Source organism: Girardinichthys multiradiatus, chromosome 15 (assembly GCF_021462225.1).
Source record: "Girardinichthys multiradiatus isolate DD_20200921_A chromosome 15, DD_fGirMul_XY1, whole genome shotgun sequence".
NCBI lineage: Eukaryota > Metazoa > Chordata > Actinopteri > Cyprinodontiformes > Goodeidae > Girardinichthys > Girardinichthys multiradiatus.
In genome coordinates, this window is record NC_061808.1 from 22,093,033 (window position 1) to 22,116,058 (window position 23,026).

General features: G+C 37.1%; 1 protein-coding gene across 3 annotated transcripts in view; it reads right to left on the minus strand.

Annotated features, from left to right (window-relative positions):
* nkain2 (sodium/potassium transporting ATPase interacting 2) overlaps positions 1–23,026 on the minus strand; it is a 151,538-nt gene that overhangs the window by 18,803 nt on the left and 109,709 nt on the right. The window contains exon 5 of one of the 3 annotated variants that reach the window (XM_047387777.1): positions 1,686–1,746. In XM_047387777.1, coding sequence (XP_047243733.1) covers positions 1,686–1,746 — 61 coding nt within the window. Of the gene's footprint in view, positions 1–1,685; positions 1,747–18,907; positions 19,760–23,026 lie in introns of those variants that run through there. The other 2 variants (XM_047387776.1, XM_047387775.1) reach the window with 2 other exon arrangements.

A 23,026-nucleotide genomic window follows, 5' to 3' on the forward strand; every position in this document is an offset into this window, starting at 1 on the left:
TTCAGCAATTTCCCCCTTTTAAACAACCTGCATTGCACATTTTGTGACTTGCCTTGGTTAAAGCTGTCTAATTAAAGAGAGTAATTAGACTGGAGCTAGATTTCATATTCTTAACTACGATCACCACATAAAGCAGCATATCTATGCTACTTGAAGAAACATTAGTTTAGCTCATCTAGCTAGCAGCTAGTTTTTGTCCACATATTTTGCTCTCTTGTCCATGTTTGAGTCAGTTTGCAATTACAACTAACAGAAGGCAACTTGTTTGCCACATTGGGAATAACCATAGAATATTAGTTAAAGCGCTGTTGCTACGCTAGCTGAAAAAGCTAATTTAAGGCTTACTTCTTATACAGATATTACTTTGTTTTTATCATCCAAAATGACTGTATTTGGTCCACATGATGAGGTTCCCTTCTATTGCTTGAAAGCACATTGGGCAAAAGTATATATTATTAGCTAAATAACATTTTACACACAGCGACTAGGGCTTTTAAAACCTAAAACAATTCAAGGCAAGAGGCCAGTAATCTGACCTGTCTTGATGCATCTAAACGCACCAGTTGATGTGTGTTAATTAAGTTTATTAACTAATTAACTATCCCCTTAAGACTCACTGCTGTACCTGGGAAGTGATGCGGTTGTGATATTGCGTATGGGGCTTGATAGTCACAGAGCATACATGGTTATCTGTGCTGACCCCTGTCCATCTGAAAGGGCCAATAATGGGCTGTTGAGCATTAGAACTGGACCATAAAGGAAGTGAAGAAGGTGGCCTGATCTGACAAATTATTTTTGCTTTTACAGCACATAGATGGCTTGGTTTCACCAGGATGAAGTATTGGAAGAGGGCAAGCCAGCGAGGCAGTACGATGCTTCAGGCAATGTTCTGCTGGGACACCTTGGGTTCTGGCATTCATGTGGATACTACTTTGACATGTACCACCCACCTAAGGGTGACAGACCATCTACATCCTTTAATGGACACATTATGAGTATGGTCTCTTTTAGTAGAGTATCCACAATAGAAAAATAGATCAGAAATAGTTTGAAGAGCACAACAATTACTTTGATCTGTTGATTTGGCCTCCAAATCTAATCAAGCATCTGTTGGATGCACTGGACCAACAAGGACCTAGCAGGTCAGCGCTGTTTTGGCAGCAAAAGAGGGGCCAACAGACTATTAGGTAGATGGTGATAATGTTATAACATTATGGCTTTAATATATCTTTGTGATGACTGACAGAGTGCATCACGTTTTCCTGCTTTTGGTGGCTGCAACCCTGATGTAATTTATGTAACAGTACATGACAGAAAATCCATTTAGGCGAGCAAGCTGATTGGAAATATGCCATCATTAACTGAATTTGCATTCCCTGTGCTTCTGTCTCTTTGTACAGGGAAACTACTGTTTATTTCTCATCCACAAGTCACTTTTTACTCCTCTGTGAATCACCACTTTAACAGTCGGTTGATTGATTGCCCCAATGATCCAAGGAGCTGTGTTGTCAGGGGTAGTTTTCCTCTGGCAGGATCTGCCAAGGCAAACCTGTTCTGAGTTTACTAACCATTAATCAATTAGCCGTTAGGATGGAAACAGCACAGCACCCAACCACTTCATTTTACTAAATTTTAGGCACTGTCTTTGCATGTATGTGAGAGTGTGTGTGTGACTTAATACTTACAACTATCTTCTTCTTCAGAAATGAGCTTGACCACATAACAGGCATAGATAAACCCCGCCAACTGGAGACAAAGACAGAAGCAATACCAGAAAATGCATATGAAGAATATTCTTTACGCGACACAGAAATAGTGACAAAAAGCCAGTTAGCTTGGACAAATGAAATAGTTGGAACAGACAGGGTAAACAGGTGCTGGTTTAAGTGGAGCAGAGCAGCTCCAAAATAGAGCACTTGAGTCTCCCTCTCTCATACACACACACTGAATTACATCTTCAACAACAACCACAAGGTTAGTCTTGATCCAAATGGCTGATATGTATACAGAAAGTGCTTGAATTAACATTCTTAAATCCACCTATCCACCTTTGCATGCGAATGCTACTTATCTCGCTTATGTTTAATATAGAAAACTACGATTATGGAAATTGAAATGGTATTCCATTGAGATTTAGAACCTGTATTTCTCTATACTATTAAAAAGAAAAGCTTACACCAATAGATATATCTCACTTGGCACATTCGTATAACTAAGCTAAAAAAAGCAGGTGTTATATGATATGACACTGCAGATTTGTTCTGTTGTTACCAAAATGAGGGAACAATAATAATAAGTTTCTGCTTGCATTTGATATTTAGCAAGTGATGCAACGGTCCAAATTAGCGAGAGCACTTTAGCTCTACGATTGGTTCTCATTGGTTGTCTGTTTCCATGGTAACAGATAGCAAGTGACTGACTGAGGCAAAGATACAGGAATGTGCAGCCAATGTAGGGTCGGCATTTTAGTGACCTTATTACCCTTGGACTTTTCTAAAGGAGCAGTAAAGGAAAAAAAATCTGGGCAGAAAGGAAGATGCACACAGGCAGCGGCTGAGATGCACATCTGGGTTTGTTTGAGGCAGTATTACCTGGAATAAAGAGGCTTTAGTGCTCAAATCAGCCTTTAAGTAATGGGGGGAAAATGACATTGACCCGGCTGGTTTTCTATCGACTATGAAGACGAATGCCAGCACATCCACATGTGCGCAAAGCCGTGGTTGTGGGAAACTGCATTTGGGATTCAGCGTATATCTCAAGGTCTTGACCTCATTTAGTCTAAATAATGTTCAGCTCCCAAAGCCCCTCCCCACTCACTCCTCCCACACTGTTTTCTTCACACAGCATTTCCTGCTTTCTTCTTTCATCTCTTACGCTTACATCGTTCCAACTTTTCTTTTTTGCTCATCCTTTTCAGCTCTGTTTCAGACAGTAAGTCAACATTATCAACGCGATGGATCAATGAGAGAAAAAAAAAATCAATGGGCTTTATATAGCAGATATGACCACTGATCGAAGACAGAGATAACCTTTCCTGGCTACAACTTCTCAGCTGTCACTGCTGTTGGTTGACATTTATAATTTGAAACATTGAGATGACATCAGCCCTACAGACAGCCTCTTCTAAGGGCTGCCGATCCCTCCGGAAGCATTTCCTTTTTTTATTGGCATCCATCTGAAGGAGATTTTTATCATTACAAAGTCAGAATGTTGTTTAAGAGACCATAAAGAGTTTGGGGAGGCACTTGGAGTTAGAGTGGTTCTGGAGCCTGCTCAGTTTTCTGCAGGCTCATTGCATCTGAAAATGTCTTCGGGGTGCAGTTTTGTTAGCGTGACTGAACATGGTGCAGAGAGCCGTGCCCACCCTGTGATACAGAACCCGTCGTTAGGCCTCGGCAGAGCACATTTACTCAGCACATCAATATCCTGTTAATATCCCACAAACTCAAGAGTTGGTGCTACATGTAAACATAATATCCTGTTTACAATAAATCTGATTGTATCTCCCCACAATGGGAGGAATTGAATATGATGTTTGAGATGCGACAATATACATGCAGGGTGGTGTAATGCATGGCTTATCTTTTTATTGTCATAGGACTGACTGATGTTTTATGCTTGTAATTTTTATTTGAACTGTGTTCCTCACAAAGCCTGCACATTTTAATGGGGTTTTGAAAGTTTGCATATACATAGTTGTACCTAAGATACATTAAATACTCGAAGACCAGAAAAAATCCTAAACAAGTCAGTGAAATTACAAAACATTGTAGTAGTAAGATTTACTTTGCCATGCTTTTTTCCCAAATTTAAGATTTTTTGTTACACTCTTATTATTTACAGCAAATTACCTTTTGAGGGCTGTAGCTGAATTGAATACTCCTTAAACCCAGTAATGCATTTTCAGTCTGATGTTGTCCAATTTTGTTGAGCCTGTCAATTGTAGCCTTAGTTTCCTGTTCTTAGCTGACACGAGAGACAACTGGTGATGTTTGTCGAGGAAACACTAATAGATGAACGCTATAACCATCAATTCATGCATGATTCCCACTTTTTGTTAGGCCTGCAGTTAAAATATATCTGGCTACCACTCTACAAAAGGAGTAAATCAAAGTTTTAAAGACCACAGACTCTTTCAGGGTCACTTTCAAATACCTACACTCATCTCCATCACTGTTACTGTTAACATATATAGATTTTTTGTTAAGAAAACACAGGGAAACAATAGTGTGCATGGCAGGAGACAAGAAAAAAAAAAAAGCTGCCACTGAGAGACAGTTTTGTGTCCACCGACCATATAATAAATCTACCTGAGTTGAAGCGGGACTAGACCAAAATAAAATGCTCATGTTTAAACAAGAAGAGTTATGTTTGCAGACAACAAAACACTGGATTCAACTCTAATAACCTCATTCTCTCTGTGAAACAGCTGATTGTAAAATAGACCAGTAAAGATGAACTGAGATGAAATACAGCGAAAAACCCTGCAGCGAACACCCACTAACATCTCAGAGCAAAAGTTGCTCTGTATAGAGGAGCTGATGACTAGGTCTAATAAAAAGTTACTCTATAAGATGTAGTTGAAGATTCTGCAGCACAGCGGAGCCACGTCTGGCACTGGCAACACAGATTCACATTTGTTTTCCGAGCTGACAATTTGGCGCCTTGTAATTTTTTCAGTTCCTACCCTTTAAACAAATTTGAAGCTTGTAGCACTTTGACTTTAACAAGTTATAGACTGTGAGTATTGTTAGAGTTTAATATCCATTGGATTTGTTTTCAGTCATATAACAACAACAAACTTCAGTATATTTTCTTTTCATTATTTTGTGACAGACCAATACAAAGTGCCACATTATTTTCAAGTGGAAGGAAAATCATACATGGTTTTGAAAATTTCATACATGGCGTTTGGTTACAAGTCAACAAGTCTGTCACTCGTCCATACAGGACAGATGTGTGAAGCGGTTGATTAACATCTGTCCTGTCTTCCACCTGAGCTGTAGATCTCTGCAGCTACCTGCTGCTTCGCTGATTAATGCTCTCCTCGCCCAGCATGTCAGAGTAGGCCTTGGTAGATTTGCAGTTTTGTCAAAGTTTACAGATGAAGGATTAAACAAAGCTTAGGATATTGTTTGACATCTGTCTATATATTTATATAATGTTCCTTTCATGTTCCAATTATGCACTGCTGGTGCCCAATAAACCAAATAAAGTAAATCTAAGTTTGTGGTTGTAATGTGAAAAAAACATGTGGCATAAATACACGTGTCAGGTGTGGTAGCTAGGACAAACGAGATGTTATGTTTTACTTCTTGCCTGGCCATCTGTTCTGCTTTCTTACCTCAGTCAGCATTAATATGAGCTGAAATCAAGTAATCTGCTCTTATGCTTTTTTTTTTTTTTTTACAAAAACAGGCTTCTTTTTTTCATTTTGCTGTGAACTCTAGTTACTGAATACCAACTGAAAGCTGTTCAGTGTGATGGGTGAAAAATGAAAATATCTCCACTTCAGCCTGAGCTCTGACAAGATCTTCACACAGATTGGCCTGACAAGTAAAAACCTGTTCCACTTGTCCACTTGAGCTCACAGCAGTTTGCAGCACAGCAAACACCATTCCCATGGGAGTTTTTGTATGAATACATCCCAGCTAGAGAACTTTTTAAAAAATCTTTTAGTTTCTCTTAAACATTGTGCAATGGGTACTATTGAGCTTCTTGCCATAGTATGCATACTAAACGTAGATAGTAATTCAACAGAAAGTCAGTAAACCTCGCCTGCCATTACCTCACAGCCTCAAGTAACGGCAGGGAGAAAACCCTTTAAGATATACATGTTCTTTTATCTCTGTCTTCCTTTGGCTGTAAAATAAAATCCCGGTTTTGAGCTTGAGCAGAACGTTCTGAACCAATGTTTGCAATGATGATGACTGCAAAATGGGCTTCTGGTACCTCAGTTAAACCCTCCAGTCTCACAAGGTCTTGTCAATTTGTGACTGTAATACACACAGTTATTTACAGCCATGTTATTAAGCTCAGGCTTAATAAGTCCATCTAAAGCTTCTTGGTCAATTTATTTTATAGCTTCCATTTGGCATTAATAACAGATTAGCCTGCATTAAGCGTAATTAAGAGAACAGATTAAATGGAATGAAATGAGACATGGCAAAGCTTTTACCTGGAAAGATATAACAAGACTATCTTTAGGTCCTTTCTGCATGTCAGAAAGGATTAATAAAACGTGATTTTATTGGCCTGGAGTGTTTCGACCGGGACCAGATCATGACTTAAAATACTGATGTCAAAAAGCATCGACTGTGCTTCTACTGAGGATGTGACACATGCCTATTGCTCATTGAGTGTATCTGCGCAGAAATATCTTGGTGATTAAAAAGACCCTAACGGTAATAGCTATGACAGCTTAGCATTTTAACCCTGCTGTGTCATTTGTATTTGAAGCTCCCATACGTCTGTAAAACAACAGATAGTATTAATACCTGCTGCTACAGAATAAACTAAGCAGAACCCTGATACAATTAAAAACTGTCAATACACAGTGTGGCCAATGTCAAAAAGGAACTGGTTGACCATTTCAACTTTTAGTTGAGGAATTAGCTGGAATAAAGTTGGACTTTTTTTCTGGGTTTATCTGAGATGGTTACAATTATTCTCAATTTTACCTGCAGTAGACAGCAGCTTATACAATATCACTTTGGAGCATAAAGGGCCATTTATGCTCGCACATAAAAAGGTCTGCTTCTTTCTAACGTTGTCAAGAGTCACTGCCCTCATGCCTTCAGTGTGTTAAGTTGGCATGGCTGTTAGGCACCGTTTCAGCTTAAGGGCAGTTCTGAGTTAGAAAATCGTGATAATTTATATTCTCAGAAGAAACATAAAAATAAACACCACAGGACCTTGAGGTAGTCTATGCAGCCATGAAATACACTGTGGTATGTGAATACAGAAGTTCAGCAATTTCTGTCATACTTTTCATCTTCTACCTTTCGCTGATCGCATATGAGTTATATTGCACCACACTGCCTGATCACACGCTGATCATAAATGGCCCTTAAGGGTAAAAGTCCATTTGCCAGACCAGACATGGGCATTTTACAGCCATCCAGCCCTCAGATACCCTCAACAGCACACATGGAAATTATTTGGAAATTCACATCTTTGGTTTCTTAAGCACCCTAGTACTGTCCTCCAGCAGTGTACAATGTAATGCAAACTTCAGTTTAAGCTAAAACACCTGATTAATAAGGAATGTGGTTTTTTTAACAAGATGTGGACCGGATTTATTTACAGAAGTTAAACTGGTTAACTCAGCTTTGTGTATCATGAATCAACTAATTTCCAGATAGGATTAAAAAAGAAAACATGTTAACTTTGCACAAAAGTGAAAACTAATCAGAATCATTGCTGCAGGCTTGGATACTAAAAAAATTCAATTAGTATATGTGGAAAAGGAAAAAAAAACTCAACTTTTATTTATTCTAAAATTACCTTTAATTATTTCTATGGCAATCGTTAAAAGAGCTTTTTGTGAAGTGGAGCACAAAATGAGAGGACAACTCATGGGTTATTTTCTAAATCTAATGTTTCACATTTTATTGTTCATTAATAGTTACCAGAAGAAAATTAAAGTTGTATTTGCATTTTCTTATCAAATGTATCAATAGAAAAATTGTGTCCAACCAGTGGTCGGGACCTAAAAAGCCGTTACACTTGTTTATGTGGACCTATGGGAAAATAATTGCACAAACATGGGATATTCAAATACCAAATTAATGTAAAGCTAGACACCACTCAGAAGAGTGACCTTCTTTTTTCTAAAACAACTAGGTGAAAAAGGTGTACCATTATCCTAATACAACCTTAAACATGACACACATGCAGATGCAGGAACAGAAACATTTTTAAATGTCTTCTTGAAGTGTTACTGATTGCAAAGGTTGAGTCGTGGGATGAAAGTCTTTTTTCTCTTGCTATTTATTTGGCAGTTTTGCAATAAAATGGAAATGTCATTGACAAAACACAAAATCACTTTGCTCAGCTGAAAAATGACATTCACACTTCTATCAGTTGGGAACAGAAAAAGGAGACAACATTAAGATATATTCTTAACTTTAATGCTTTACTATACCAATCTATCACAGAAACACCAAATGAATATGTACAATTTTAGGGTTTATGTATTGTGTATGTGTCTAGACTTTTGGAGCGTATATTGTTTTTCACAAACTTTTCCAGTTTGACTATATGTCAAACATAGCATGGTGGAATCTGTGGTGTGTGCTTTTGTAAACATGTTAGGATTGAAACCATTTTAGAACCTTGCAAATATCAGATTGTTTTTATATTAGAAAGTTAGAACTGACCGATGGGGATACTTTCCTTTTTACCACATTCGTGCAGGCTGTGCTCACACACACATCCAAGACAACTGTAGAGTTTGTGCTGCCTGCTTATTACAGCTAGTTTAAGTTAGTACACTTTACCATCTACACAACTTTTTAAAGTGTAGACATCTTTAGACAGCTGAGATGCTGTTTGGATGTCTTTCAGCCCAAATACTTATGGAAGTATGTGTGGCATGTAAGGTATCCTACGGCTGCTTCCTCTGCATAATCAGAATACTTTTACTTTTTTATCTTTTGACAAAAAAACATGTTGTCTTTGCTTTTGCAACCACTCAGAAGACAAATAGAAAGAACAGAAAAAATAGATTTATCTATATTTGCACAGTAGATGTCCAAATCAGTTTAACACGTACTAGTCTAATGCTGTCCAATGAACTGGTAGATTAAACAACTAAACACCAAGAAAATAAATTTATTAATTTAGTCTTCTAGGTGGGTATCCAAACCAAAGTAAGCTGTGGTGTAGTTTCTGCCAAGATACAGTATGTGCATTTTCGAAAATACCATTAAGGAGTAGGGCTACTCTACATCTTCAGTGAGAAATGCTGGCAAGGAGATCCCATTAAACTGAAAACGATTACTGAATCATCATTCTTTACAACAATAATCAAGTCCCAAATGCTCACTTGGCAGAGACACTGAGAGCACCTGGAAGTTTTGAAAGCAGCAAAGGGAGTATTTAGATGAATGTCAAACAGCTGGTGTTCAGTAGGGGAGGACAATCTACAGTGTTCGTTCTGCATATCAACGGCCCAAAAACTTTCAGAGTAAGCATCATGGGATGAGACCTTTAGAAAGCAGGCACAGATGCCAGAGGAGGGCATCTGTAGGCCATTCACCCAGTGGCACAGTTTGTCCTCCAGCAGGGACGAAGGTGAAGCAGCATTTCGCTAAAACAGCTGCAGCAGAGAAAGCTGACTGTACAGCATTTTTTTACCCCATAATGTGAAAAGAATCAATTAACACCCTGATTATAACCACCATTTCCCAACATGACAAAGGGATGTGGGCCCTTAAAGAGTTCAACCCTACTACCTGTTCTTTAGTTTTTCTGCTAAAATCTAAATAGTAGCAAGTGTGTTTATTTGCAACACTGATTAGCTACATGTCATGATATTATTTAAGTATTGCATTACCCTTCCTTATTTTGTCAAACAACTTTGACCTGCAAGGGAACACTCTTCAATATCTAAGACTCAATGAGGGACACTCTGGACAATGAGCATTCAAAGGAAGAAATGTGATGAAACACGGCATCTTTTTGTTTCCAGGCCTGCTCACTGCAATGGCACATGAACAACTGTCTGTGTAAATATGTTGTCCCCTGTCACACATATTAAGACACCAAACGTTAGGAGAGATGCAATAAAGGTAATGTTTTTCCCAAAGTCTTACTTGATAATAAAAAGAAATAAATACAGCAACATTAACAATGGTCTAGTGATCGTATAATTTTCCTTGTTAAACATAGGGGATGGTGAGACCAACATTAAAAGGCATATTTTATGATTTTGAACTTTTCCTTTTCAATTGTGTTTTATCTTGAGGCTCAGAATAGTTATATTCATTTCCATGTCCAAAGTCAGGGAATAAAGAAACATAAAAGAAAGAAAGTACGCACAAGGCAGCAGAGAACACGGTCAAAAGATTAAAAACATTATATATGAAATAACCCACCTCAGTGCAAAGTGCATTAAACAGTCAATTAGAGAGAAGACAGTAAAATCTTCATCTCAAACATGAGTTCAAAGGGCCAAGGTTTCTATGTCAATTTCTCCATGGAAGAGGAAGAATTAATGGAGCCTCATCTGAAAACAGTAGCTTGGAGACCTAACAAACCAATACCAAACCAATGTTTTAAAAGTACCAAGCCCAGTCTACCTGTAATTTGACACAAATGGTGAATAATTACTTTTGCATAAAAAAATTGTAATTCAAAAAGCTAAAATTCTGGCAACATTTTTGTTTGTTGTAATTTCTGCTCCAGTTCTGACCAGCATAGTTACTTCCTCTTCTACCAACAACTGTGTCACCAAACATAGAAACAGTGAATGTAAGCAAACGGAACTCCTACTTGGTTATCCTGCGCAGAATCAGTCAAATTTTGAATGGTGTGGGTATTACTGAATTACAGTAACATAATTTTCATATGTCAAGGTCACTGGCTGTCTGTCTGCAGTTAGTTTTTTCAAGGTGATATGTAATTTGGTACTAAAAAGTCATTTCATCCGGGGTTGGATGGGAAGTCAGAGTACTTATACACAATCCGCCGTTCATTTGGTACAGCAGAAAACGTAGTTACTCCTTCAGCTACTTATTGTGAGCAAACATCTAGGATTTGAGAGGTTATTGCTTTTATTTACAAGTACCACAGCAGATGGTTTATGATAGGTAGGAGACATTAAAAGTAAAAACCAGGGTAAAACAACACATTTTCTCCCATGAAAAACTTTATTCTCACAAACAACATCTAATACTCCCTTAATGTCCTGACTCCTCTAGAGCTAGCTGTTGTTTTTGCTGCATGAACTGTGTGGTGTTCTGTTTTCTGTGTAAGGCAACAGGCAGTCATCCTCCTCTATTATATATGGTATTGTATTGCCTTTTTGCTTTAGAGAGGCATGGGTCTAAGGGTGTTTTGCTCTATCATATATCATATAATAATATTTAACCTTTAAAAGTTTGTTGGTTATGTTTTATTGGCTTCAATCTAAAGTGCTGCTACTGTCATTAAATAAATCAACTTGCTTTTATAATGCACTTTAAAAGAGGGTTACAAAATATAGATGTTTGATTTTTGGCCATTCAAACCCTTGTTTCAGCAACAGTAGGTCTTCGCTGGGATTAGACCACCGGGTCCGAGCCTTCAATCCCTATACTCATCACTGAGGCTCGGTCACCCATGGACTGCCACTAATTTATTAGCCGTCTTTCCTTAAACCACCTTGGTCGTAATCCAGCCGTCTCAGTTCAGCTTCAAGAGCTGCCTAATATATCCCACTTCTTGACACACAGGACTCTAATGAGATAATCGATAGGATTTACCTCACCTGTCAAGGTTTTAATGTTGTGGCAGATTGTTGTAATCTTGCTTTGTGCTGGAAACATTCATCTGTGATGGAAAATGCATTCATCTCGGCGATAGAGTACATTACAGCTGTGTTTTCCTCCTGCAGATAAATTGTGCTGTGATGGAGGTGTCAAATCCACTAAATTAAATCTGTTTATGTGTTGATGATAACTCTAACTAACTCAAACTAACATTTCGCCTGAGTTTGCCACCCCCGCCACGCTGCTCTGTGATAAATTTCTTGTGATGAAAATATTTTGTCAGCAAGAGCCGCACTGACACATCCCTGTAATGCCGCAATCAGTGATTGCATGTAATCGCTTTCATCTAAATTTGTTTGTAGAGTTTGACGCTTGTGCAAAACTATACACAGTTTGCAGCAATGCCAAGTGAACTGAAGGAAAACCAGCATCCTCAGAGGATGCTGGTTTTCATCTGGTGTCTTTAAACGTATATACAACCGCTTTGCTTCTGCCTCTGATCTTTGTTTAAAGGATTCAGTAGTTTGAGTGCTACCTAGAAACAAACAGAAAATGAAGAGTTTAACCTATTCAGCAAATACAGGATTAAGGCTGTGGAGTGTGGAGCACAACATTTGCTTTAGTTGACTGACATTCAATTCTTCAGCGCTGAGGTTTCTTTCTTTTGTCCTCCCTGATAATTGAATGCTAAGCGGTCTGGACGGGATAAAGCCTGGCCTTAACATTGTATTATTTTCTGGCTTCAGTGACATTCAGTTCATTTTGTAAAAATGAAAATGAAATATTTACACATATCTATGCTTGCTTTGTTTAAAGAATGAGCAAAAAATCAACACATTCCATCGTTATTATCAATACAAAATGCTTTATTTTATTTCTGTTACATGTTTTTCTAAGTGATTGTTTTTTAAAGCAGCATAAACTTCAGTTTCTTCATTCTTAGGAAATCATTATGTACCTCCTGTAAAGGGGCATAAAAGTCTGGTTTTATGAATAATTACAAAATAGGAATTACATTTTTGTGTTCAACAAATCAAGGGTTAAAAAGTTTTTTTAATTAGCTGCTACTCAAAGGATTCTAAACCTTCAATAATCAGCATATTAAACAGAGATTGTTTTAAAAAAAATAAGGCATGTGCATATGTAATGATGTATCAGAGCTAATCTAGTAAACATTTCATGGAAAATGCATGGATTAAGGGGTGGGTTCACTCCTTTTCAGTTCACCGGCATTTATTTCTTACACTGGCCACATATTCTTTTTATGAATTAGGGCTACTACTTTGCACCCATGTATCTAACCATAGACTATCACTTTATCTGTTGGTTACGTAGTTTGATGATTTATGAAGATAATTATTGAGAAAAAGAGTCTATGTTTATGAGGTATAACAGATTATGAACCCTGATTATAACTAAAATATCTCAGCAAACTCCTGCTGGTAGATCCTGTTCAGTGGTGTTACATTACCGCATATTCTTATAATAGACCATAAGTAAATTATAGTAGACTGCTTTCAGAACAGTTTTGTTAAAGTGAAGCCGGTTAATGCAATGCTTGTGGTGTATGTATTGTTTGATAAGCCACTTACTGGATGCGCTGCTTGCTGTGGCAGTATGTTAATACTGTGGACAAAGAAAGAGACTGTCAAATTAATTAATTATTTAAGAGACCTTTTTAATTTAAAGTTGAAATATAAAAGACAATACTTTCATATAAATGACATATCCCAGCTTTAAATAAACATGTAATTGGGTCAGTACAAAAAAATAAGAAGGAGAGGATGTATTTGGGGCTATGAAAGCCCATTTCTGCCACTCTGATGAAAAAAAAAACAACTTATCTCATAATTATGACTTAGCTATCTCATTATAATAAGATAGCTAAGTCATAATTATGAGATACTGTCTCATAATTATGACTTACAGGAGTTGGACAATGAAACTGAAACACTTGTCGTTTTAGTGTGGGAGGTTTCATGGCTGAATTGGACCAGTCTGGTAGCCAGTCTTCATTGATTGCACATTGCACCAGTAAGAGCAGAGTGTGAAGGTTCAGTTAGCAGGGTAAGAGCACAGTTTTGCTCAAAATATTGAAATGTACACAACATTATGGGTGACATACCAGAGTTCAAAAGAGGACAAATTGTTGGTGCACGTCTTGCTGGCGCATCTGTGACCAAGACAGCAAGTCTTTGTGATGTATCAAGAGCCACGGTATCCAGGGTAATGTCAGCATACCACCAAGAAGGACGAACCACATCCAACAGGACTAATTGTGGACGCAAGAGGAAGCTGTCTGAAAGGGATGTTCGGGTGCTAACCCGGATTGTATCCAAAAAACATAAAACCACGGCTGCCCAAATCACGGCAGAATTAAATGTGCTCCTCAACTCTCCTGTTTCCACCAGAACTGTCCATCAGGAGCTCCACAGGGTCAATATACACGGCCGGGCTGCTATAGCCAAACCTTTGGTCACTCATGCCAATGCCAAACGTCGGTTTCAATGGTGCAAGGAGCGCAAATCTTGGGCTGTGGACAATGTGAAACATGTATTGTTCTCTGATGAGTCCACCTTTACTGTTTTCCCCACATCTGGGAGAGGTACGGTGTGGAGAAGCCCCAAAGAAGCGTACCACCCAGACTGTTGCATGCCCAGAGTGAAGCATGGGGGTGGATCAGTGATGGTTTGGGCTGCCATATCATGGCATTCCCTTGGTCCAATACTTGTGCTAGATGGGCGCGTCACTGCCAAGGACTACCGAACCATCCTTGAGGACCATGTGCATCCAATGGTTCAAACATTGTATCCTGAAGGCGGTGCCGTGTATCAGGATGACAATGCACCAATACACACAGCAAGACTGGTGAAAGATTGGTTTGATGAACATGAAAGTGAAGTTGAACATCTCCCATGGCCTGCACAGTCACCAGATCTAAATATTATTGATCCACATTGGGGTGTTTTGGAGGAGCGAGTCAGGAAACGTTTTCCTCCACCAGTATCACGTAGTGACCTGGCCACTATCCTGCAAGAAGAATGGCTTAAAATTCCTCTGACCACTGTGCAGGACTTGTATATGTCATTCCCAAGACGAATTGACGCTGTATTGGCCGCCAAAGGAGGCCCTACACCATACTAATAAATTATTGTGGTCTAAAACCAGGTGTTTCAGTTTCATTGTCCAACCCCTGTAGCTATCTCATAATAATGAGATACTATCTCATAATAATGAGATAGCTAAGTCATAATTATGAAATAGTATCTCATAATTATGACTTAGCTATCTCATTATTATGACTTAGCTATCTTATTATAATGAGATACTATCTCATAATTATGACTTAGCTATCTTATTATAATGAGATAGCTAAGTCATAATAATGAGATACTATCTCATAATAATGAGATAGCTAAGTCATAATAATGAGATACTATCTCATAATAATGAGATAGCTAAGTCATAATAATGAGATAGTATCTCATAATAATGAGATAGCTAAGTCATAATAATGAGATAGTATCTCATAATAATGAGATAGCTAAGTCATAATAATGAGATAGCTAAGTCATAATTATGAGATAGTATCTCATAATAATGAGATAGCTAAGTCATAATTATGACTGGACGCAGCACTTCGGGAGACTGAGATGTTTGTGTCTAAAGAACTGGTGTGGTGCTTGCATACTAAACATGAGGTAGGCCACTGTAATCATACTTTTTTTCACATTACAAATTCTTACAGTGTTAAATATCGTTTCAATATATTAGATAATCCGTTTTTAGCATGTGGAACAAACCAATGCAAGCGAAAATGAATTAGCCTATTAGATCCCAAAACATAACATTTATACAAAACAGTACATTATATTATACTATTTTTATTATGCTTGAAGTGTGCTTGAAATTGTTTACTTTTTCAAATTATAAATAAAATTGTAAAACTCCGGTCAGTTTGAACTTCCTTTTGAGTTGGTACAGTCCACCTGAACCATCAGTTTGGCTTCCAGTCAGTCGCGCTTGCAAGCATAAAACACTAGCGAAGCATAGCTGTGTACAATGGTAAGAAACGTGGATTTGTTAATTGAAACTGGATCTGTAACATAAGCTTGCATTGTATAAAGTAATCAATTTGGCATATTGACAATAGCTAATCTTTAAGATAGCTTAAGGGGATGCGTTGCTACTTTAAAGCTAACTTTTTTAATTTTTTTACTTCGTCAGTCCACAGCCAGGTGGTTTGGAGAAATGTTGTCTTGCCTTACTTTTTTATTTGCTGTAATGACACATATTCAGTTTACCATAAAGTCGTGGTGTAATAACTGGTATGTAATTCATAGATACTGCCTCTTGGCCCCAAATTACTCTTTACTGGCTTCTTATGCTATTTGCGACTCCAAAACAATACCTTTAGGAGTGTGTATTTTTTTATGTTAAACTAAAATATGTCATAACGTTTTCTTGTATAGGAAGAAAGCAGGATTTGAACTTTCCATAGATTAAAGAATATGTACAAAATGTATGTCTGACGAAGATGAACAGACTTCGTCAGACATACATGAGATAATCCAAATGGCAGCTGCTCTATTCTTTTCAAATGGAATAAATAGAGAAGGGGCCCAGCATATTATGAGGTAGATCTCAAGGATTATCAAGAAGTGGCAGTTGATGACAAAATAACAGTTAGGCAATTGTATAATGATACAAAACTACCTATTATTAGGTTTTATCTAACCACATGTAAAAAGAAGGATAACCAGTCAAACAGTCAAGATGAAGCTTTGTCTTCACCATTTTTTCAAGATCAAGAGTTTTTTCTGAGTCAGCCTTCCTCTTCTGCTTTAAGTGTTGCAACAACCGGTCAATCTACAATATCTGAAACAGTAACTCCTGACCTGATATTTGTTGGAAGCATCACAAATCATGAAAATATTAACTTTTCACCTAATTCCCCAGAGCTTAGGAAGGGGGTATTGGATAGCAGTTAAATAGTGTTTCTAGGAGAGTTTTCTGACAGTGAGCCACAGATTTTGGATGATACTCTGCCAATGTCCCCACAAACCACATCATCTGCAGAGGCAGTAAAGAATATATTGGTTGTTCACCAAGGACAGGTACTTCCAGAGCTTGTAGCACATTTCTGTGATGATGGACTTCTAGACAGTGACTTCAAAATCCAACTTGTCCTGCCTGATGGAAAACCTGAGATGGGATATGATGACGGAGGAGTTGTCTTTCTGAATTCTGGAAATAATTCTATGACCAGTGTACTACAGGAGGTGCCTATAAAGTGCCTTTTCTCAGACATGATTATGGACAGTAGCAGTGGGAGAGTGTAGGCCGAATAATCACTTTTGGATGGACAAGAGAGAAATATCTTCCTGTGAAGATCGCACCTGTCATACTAGAGCTATCTGCCTTTGGACAGGTTAAATTTCCTTAAGTACATGCCTGAATCTGAGCGTTCTGTGTTTCAGTCTTGGCAATCAGACTTCAGCAGTGTTGACCAAGAAGAATTAATAGAGATTCTTGATAACCACAGACGAATGCCCACTGACACCAATGTAAATGAAATCCTCCAGGAACTTGCACACAAAACACTTGTCCAAGAGCTTGCCTATGTTATTGAACAATGGGTAAAAATACTCAGTATCACTGGGAAGAGCTTTCAGGACCTTGCTTCAGTGTATAAAAACTTGCAACCAAATGGAAGGAAAGTTTTGAAGTCCATTGTCTTTCCTCAGAAAATGAATGTCCATCAGAAGGACATTCAAAAGTACCTCAGCACATAGGTCAGGAATGCAGATTTGCAGCATTTATCCTTGTTTCTAAGATTCTGCACAGGTTCAGACCTTTTCCTGGGTAAGAGAATTCTTATTGATTTCACCAAGATTCAAGGATTTCTCAGAAGACCTGTGGCTCACACATGTAGCTGTGTCCTTGAGCTGTCAGTCTGTTATGACAGCTATCCAGATTTCTGTGCTGAAATGAACAAAGTTTTGGAGTTGTGGAGTAATGTATGGGTCATGGACATCATTTAAAGTTGGCATCATCACAGTTGTGGAAATCCAAAAGGGCAAAAAAAATTAAGGTGGCTATTCAAAGTAACAAATTGTCCATCAACATCAAATGAGACGTTTTCTTTTGGGGGGGGTCCACATTTTCTTGTTATACTTTCAGATTTTCGGGATAAGATTTGATCTGAGTGACGTTACAACCCCAAACATTCTTCCGATTTAACAGAAAATGGATCATATTTTTGTGCTAGGTGAAGCCTGGTTTGTGCAGCAAAACTTTTCAACAAAGCTTTGTTCTCAAACAAAAATAATATCAATGATTTATGATCTGTCATGTTTTTGCTGCAAAAATTGTGTTGCTTCTATCATAATATATCCAAGTATGAAGTACAAACATCAAAATAGTATATTTTTTTGTTTGTAAGCCAGTGACATTTATACTTTAACATTTTCAAAATTAGTGTTGGATAAATGACAGAGCACAAAAATATTGAAGCAATTATTATTTGTATTGCAAAGAGTTCTTGTTGACCTTAGAAGAACTACCTTTAAACTTTTATTAAATCTTAATATCTTAATATCTGTCAGTTGTCTGTGCCACAAATCTTTGTGCCACAAGTGCCACAAGTTTCATTACATTATTACATTTTAATTATACACAAAGGACCTTACTCAGTTTACCATTTGTAATGTAAGATAATAATATTTGTGGCTACCAAATTTTATTTTTTTTGGTCTTTCGCTGTGCAAATGTTTTATTTTTGGGTTGTAAAATATGCAGCATTTAAGGTTAATTGCTTAATTGTTGTTGCCAAAAAATAGCTTATCTTAATGATTTACACATGCACAAGTTCTTCATGTTCAGACCTGTCAACATTAAGGGGAGCACTTGTACAGCTAAAAATTGGGATTGAAAAGCCTCGATGCCAAACAACAAAATGTAGTTGACTTTTGTTCTGCCACAGTCAACATGTTGTTACCTGACACATCAAAACATAAGTAACATGAAAATCACTGTAGGACATGTTTAGAAGATCATAGCCACAAAAAACCGTAATGGGAACTGTTTAGTTGAATCTTTTTCTGATAAAACTGTTTTGATAGTTGTACTTGTTACATTGCATTCATAATTATATACAAATCTTTTTCTGAAATGTATACTTTTTTTGCACATTGGATATTGTGTTTCTGTTTTTTTATGTTTTGGGTTTTTTGTGGAAGGTTATAGACAGGGTATTTTTTGTAATGTTTTACTTCACCCACCTTCTGTTAAGCTTATTAAATGTGTGCACACTAAGATGAGTATTTTTGAAGCCCTTGTCATTTATTTTTGGGAATGTCAAAAAAATGGACTGTTCTTTGTTGGCAGAATACAAAATAAATTATTTTGAGTGCCATGTAGAATCTGTTTTTGAGTAGCTGTTGCACTGTAAAGAAATTTATTTGGAATCACAAAAAGACTGAAATATAAATGTGAAGAGTAATATGTCACACGCTATCTTATCAAATAAACAGAACAGTAACAAAATTACAAACAATAACATGTTGATAGGAAAATGTCACAGTAATCTGTTAGGAACAACCTGTTTAGAACATTGCTTGTACTTGGTAACACCACTGTCCATTTAAGCAATATTCCCCTGAAAAATTAAAGAAAAGGGATAACCATAATATTTTGGCACTACTGAGTCTAGTTTTGAACCAGAGGGTACTATTTTACAGTCATATTACATTAAATACATAGGGATTAATAGGGCGACCTTGACTTCTACTTTGAAGGAAGTCAAAATGTATTAGTCTTTTTAAGTAAAACAGAAAAAATCTGTATCACACATGCAATTTAGCTTTATTACAATGACACACGGTGTTTACACGAGCAATATTTACATAATATAAGCTTTGTAGTTTTTGTGGAGCAGCGGTGATTTGGAAAATCTATTCCCCCAGTCCATCACTAATCATTTGACGGAGTCTTACATAAAGATTAGTAATTTCATACACATCATCTGACATTACCAGTCTGTGCTCTGTCATGAGTTCAGTGCATAAGTGAAACACATCAACATCACAGGGAAAGTCCTTAAAAAGACATTCCTCTAGACATATTTCTAGCTCTGTTTGGCTGGCAGGCTGTAGAAAATTTGGAGCCCCATACAGGTTGGGAACAGCATGCATTAATGTGGGGCGACCGTTCTGAGCCCGAGGATTATTTGTAGATCGTATACGATGGTTATTCCACGCATGGACAACTTCATCCAGCTCCATCTGTATGATTAAGAAAAGAAGAAAAAAAATAAGAAAATAGTAATTAGAAAACAATTCTTGTTTTTAAATTATTTATAACTGATTTTATATTTGTGCATTGAAAGCAATAAATAAATTAGTATTACCTATATTGTTTGTAGGAAGCAAAACTGAATCAGCGATTTGTCCAAAAAGCTGTCAACAAAATAGCCATCAGCTTTCAGCTGGTCAAAATGGTCCATCCAAAACTGGGCACATTCACTTCTTAAGGTGCACCACCATCGTTCTATCCTCTGATTTCCAGTACTCGGACCAAGGACAACACAGTCAAAACCATTTTCCTCCTCGTGCAGAAATCTTTGCATCGCCGCAACATGAGTGTTCTCTGTGCCATGATCCACTCTGATGTTTTGTGGACATCCATTGCACTCCATCACAGCATCAATGAAATAGCCAGCAATAATGCGACGGTCACTGTTAGTTTTATATGCTTCTAACCAGATCATTTTCCTCGAGAAGCCATCTATGCATCCATTAATACATATTCCATAAGGCTTCAGTTTGTCATACCCATTAATGTGCCATACATAGTTTGGTCCACGACTGACATACAAGCGTCGTCTCAAGCGATTTCGTGCACGCAGGTCAACCCCATTTGGATCCATCAGGCGCATCATAAGATGTACTGTTTCTCTGTTTTTTTGTTGTTGTTTTTTTATCAGAGTGGCGGAAATGGGCTTCCATATAGGGCAACAGGAACTGCACAGCAGGAAAAAAGTTTAGGACCACAATCTATCACTTTTTTGAAAATAGACATTTCCAGCCTAAATATATCTTTGAATTGTCTTTTTGCTTTTCATGATCTGTTTCATGTGCTGCTGTCTTTTAGTATTTTCTGAATAATCCTTCTTTTTGCTTTTTTTAAATGTGGATACTTGTTTTTTGTTATCTTCTTTCTGTTTTAATTTCTTGTTGACATTTTAAAACATTTTGTAGATATAATGTGTATAACTACTTTGGGCAGATTGAGCTGTCTTTAAATGTGCTATATTATACAGTAGGTGCTGTTATTGTACAAAACATAGCCTAAATGTCTGGGACTTGCACAACTTTTTTTCTTAAACATTAAGCACTCAAACCAGCCAATGATCTTTCCATTGTGAGGACTTATAGTCTTACCTCGTCAAGGTTTTTCAGGCGTGTGCACTGAAGACCTGACTGTACGCAGGTTTTCTTCAACAACACAAACAACAGTAGGTAATTTCCCTAAGTAGTTCCTCCACTTTGGTTAATCACTGCAATTACAACACCACAGAGCCAGTAACAAGCCTTTTACTTAGATATTTTTCTTTTTTTTAAATTTAATTATCAACTTGCCAGTTTCATTAGCAGGTAAAACACAGCTGAAAAAAAACTGTGATTAAAGATGGCCCTAAAGGAGTTGTGCTCTGTCTCAGCAAAGATGATAATCATAACATAGATCAGAGAAATAATCTGTCCGCTCTTTAAAATAGAGTGGGCAGATATAGTTTTTAGATATATTGTGTTAATAGTGTGTTTTATTATCTGTTGTTTGGGTGCTTGTTTTGCCAATTGTCGGACAAATCTCCATCTCTAAACGTGATGGATAATAAAGTAAAAAATGAGGCATTTATTTACTGCAGCAAACTAACCAGGATATACAGACACAGCTCAAAAAATAAGAAAATCAATGAAAAGTATTATTTTCAGTAATTCAATTCAAAATGCAAAACTAATTTACTAAATAGATTTATTACACTTTCATGATAATTGTGCTGATTAATGAAAACTGAAAATTCAGTTTCTCAGAAAATCTGAATCATACATAGGAACAACTATGCAAGTATCAAGTATCTCCATGTACTGAACAGTACATGCACCTAAAACTCTGTCAGGGCCTCTTTTTGTAAATTACAGCATCAATGCAACGTGGCATGGAGTCGCATTGATGCAACCTGTGCCTCTGCTGAGGTGTAATGGAAGACCATGCTGCATACTTTAGCTCATATGCATTAACAGGTCTGGTCTCTCATCTTCCACTTGACAATACTCCATTGATTTTTCGATGGGGTTTAGGTCAGGCAGGTTTGCTGACCAAGCAAGCACAGTGATACCATGGTCATTAAACAACGTATTTGTAGTTTTGGCAGTGTGGGCTGGAGCTCCAGCTGGAAAGTTAAATCAAAATCTTCATTGTCAGCAGACGTCAGCATGAGGTGCCCTACATCTTCCAGGCAGACAGCAGCTCAGACTTTAAACTTAAAAAAACACAGTGAACCAACACCTGTTGGCTACATGGTTCTGACTGCTGCATTCTCCAGCTCAGAAGTTGTCTTAAACAAGAAATGTGCCTGCGGTTTTTCTTGTCAATTGTGTCGCTTTTTCTAAGACATTTTTTCTTCCACTAAACTTTGCATTAATAAGCATGGATACAGCACTCTATGAAGAGCAAGCTTCACTGGCAAATGACCTTTTAGGCTAACCTTACATAAGTAAGGTGTTAATGTCTGTCTGCATGATTGGTATAGGCCATAATATGAAATTTCCCTCTTAAAAATCTTTTTTCTTTGTTTTATGTAATATTCTAATTTTCTGGCAAACTGAATTTTGGGTTCTGAGAAGCTGGAGATCATAATAATTAAAATGAAAATAAATAAGTGCTTGAATTCTATTGATGTCTGTGTAATGAATCTATAAAAGAGTTTTACTTGTTGAAATAAATTATTAAAAAATATTATCTGTTCTGTTAAATTCTATTTTATTGCGATGTCCCTGTACGGTTTTGTTACAGGTCAGTATTACAATATCCTCTCTAATGAGGCTCATTTATCAGATTAAAAGTACATTTGAAAAATAACAACCTTTAAGCAGGTATTAAACATACTTTTCATTAAGGAAACATATCTTTATAAACAAACTGTAATGTTTTAATTGTAAATGTCATGTTTTCATTAGCAGTAAGACGAAAATCATACTTCAACTGAAATAATCATTATAATGTGTTCTACTTGACTCAAGTTACTGAAATAAATGAACTTTTCTGTAATATTTATAATATTTTTCTATATTCTAATTTATTGAATATGACTGCATGCTTACTAAAATTCACAAGTCACGAGACGAGCCAAATATGAAAGGCACTTTCAGATTTGGAGCAGTGGCAGGGTACATCATACAAATCTGTAAGATACATAGACAATCATACAGTGAAGCCATTAGACAAGCAAACTAGTCCATCACATACCAAAAAGACAACCAACCCAAGTA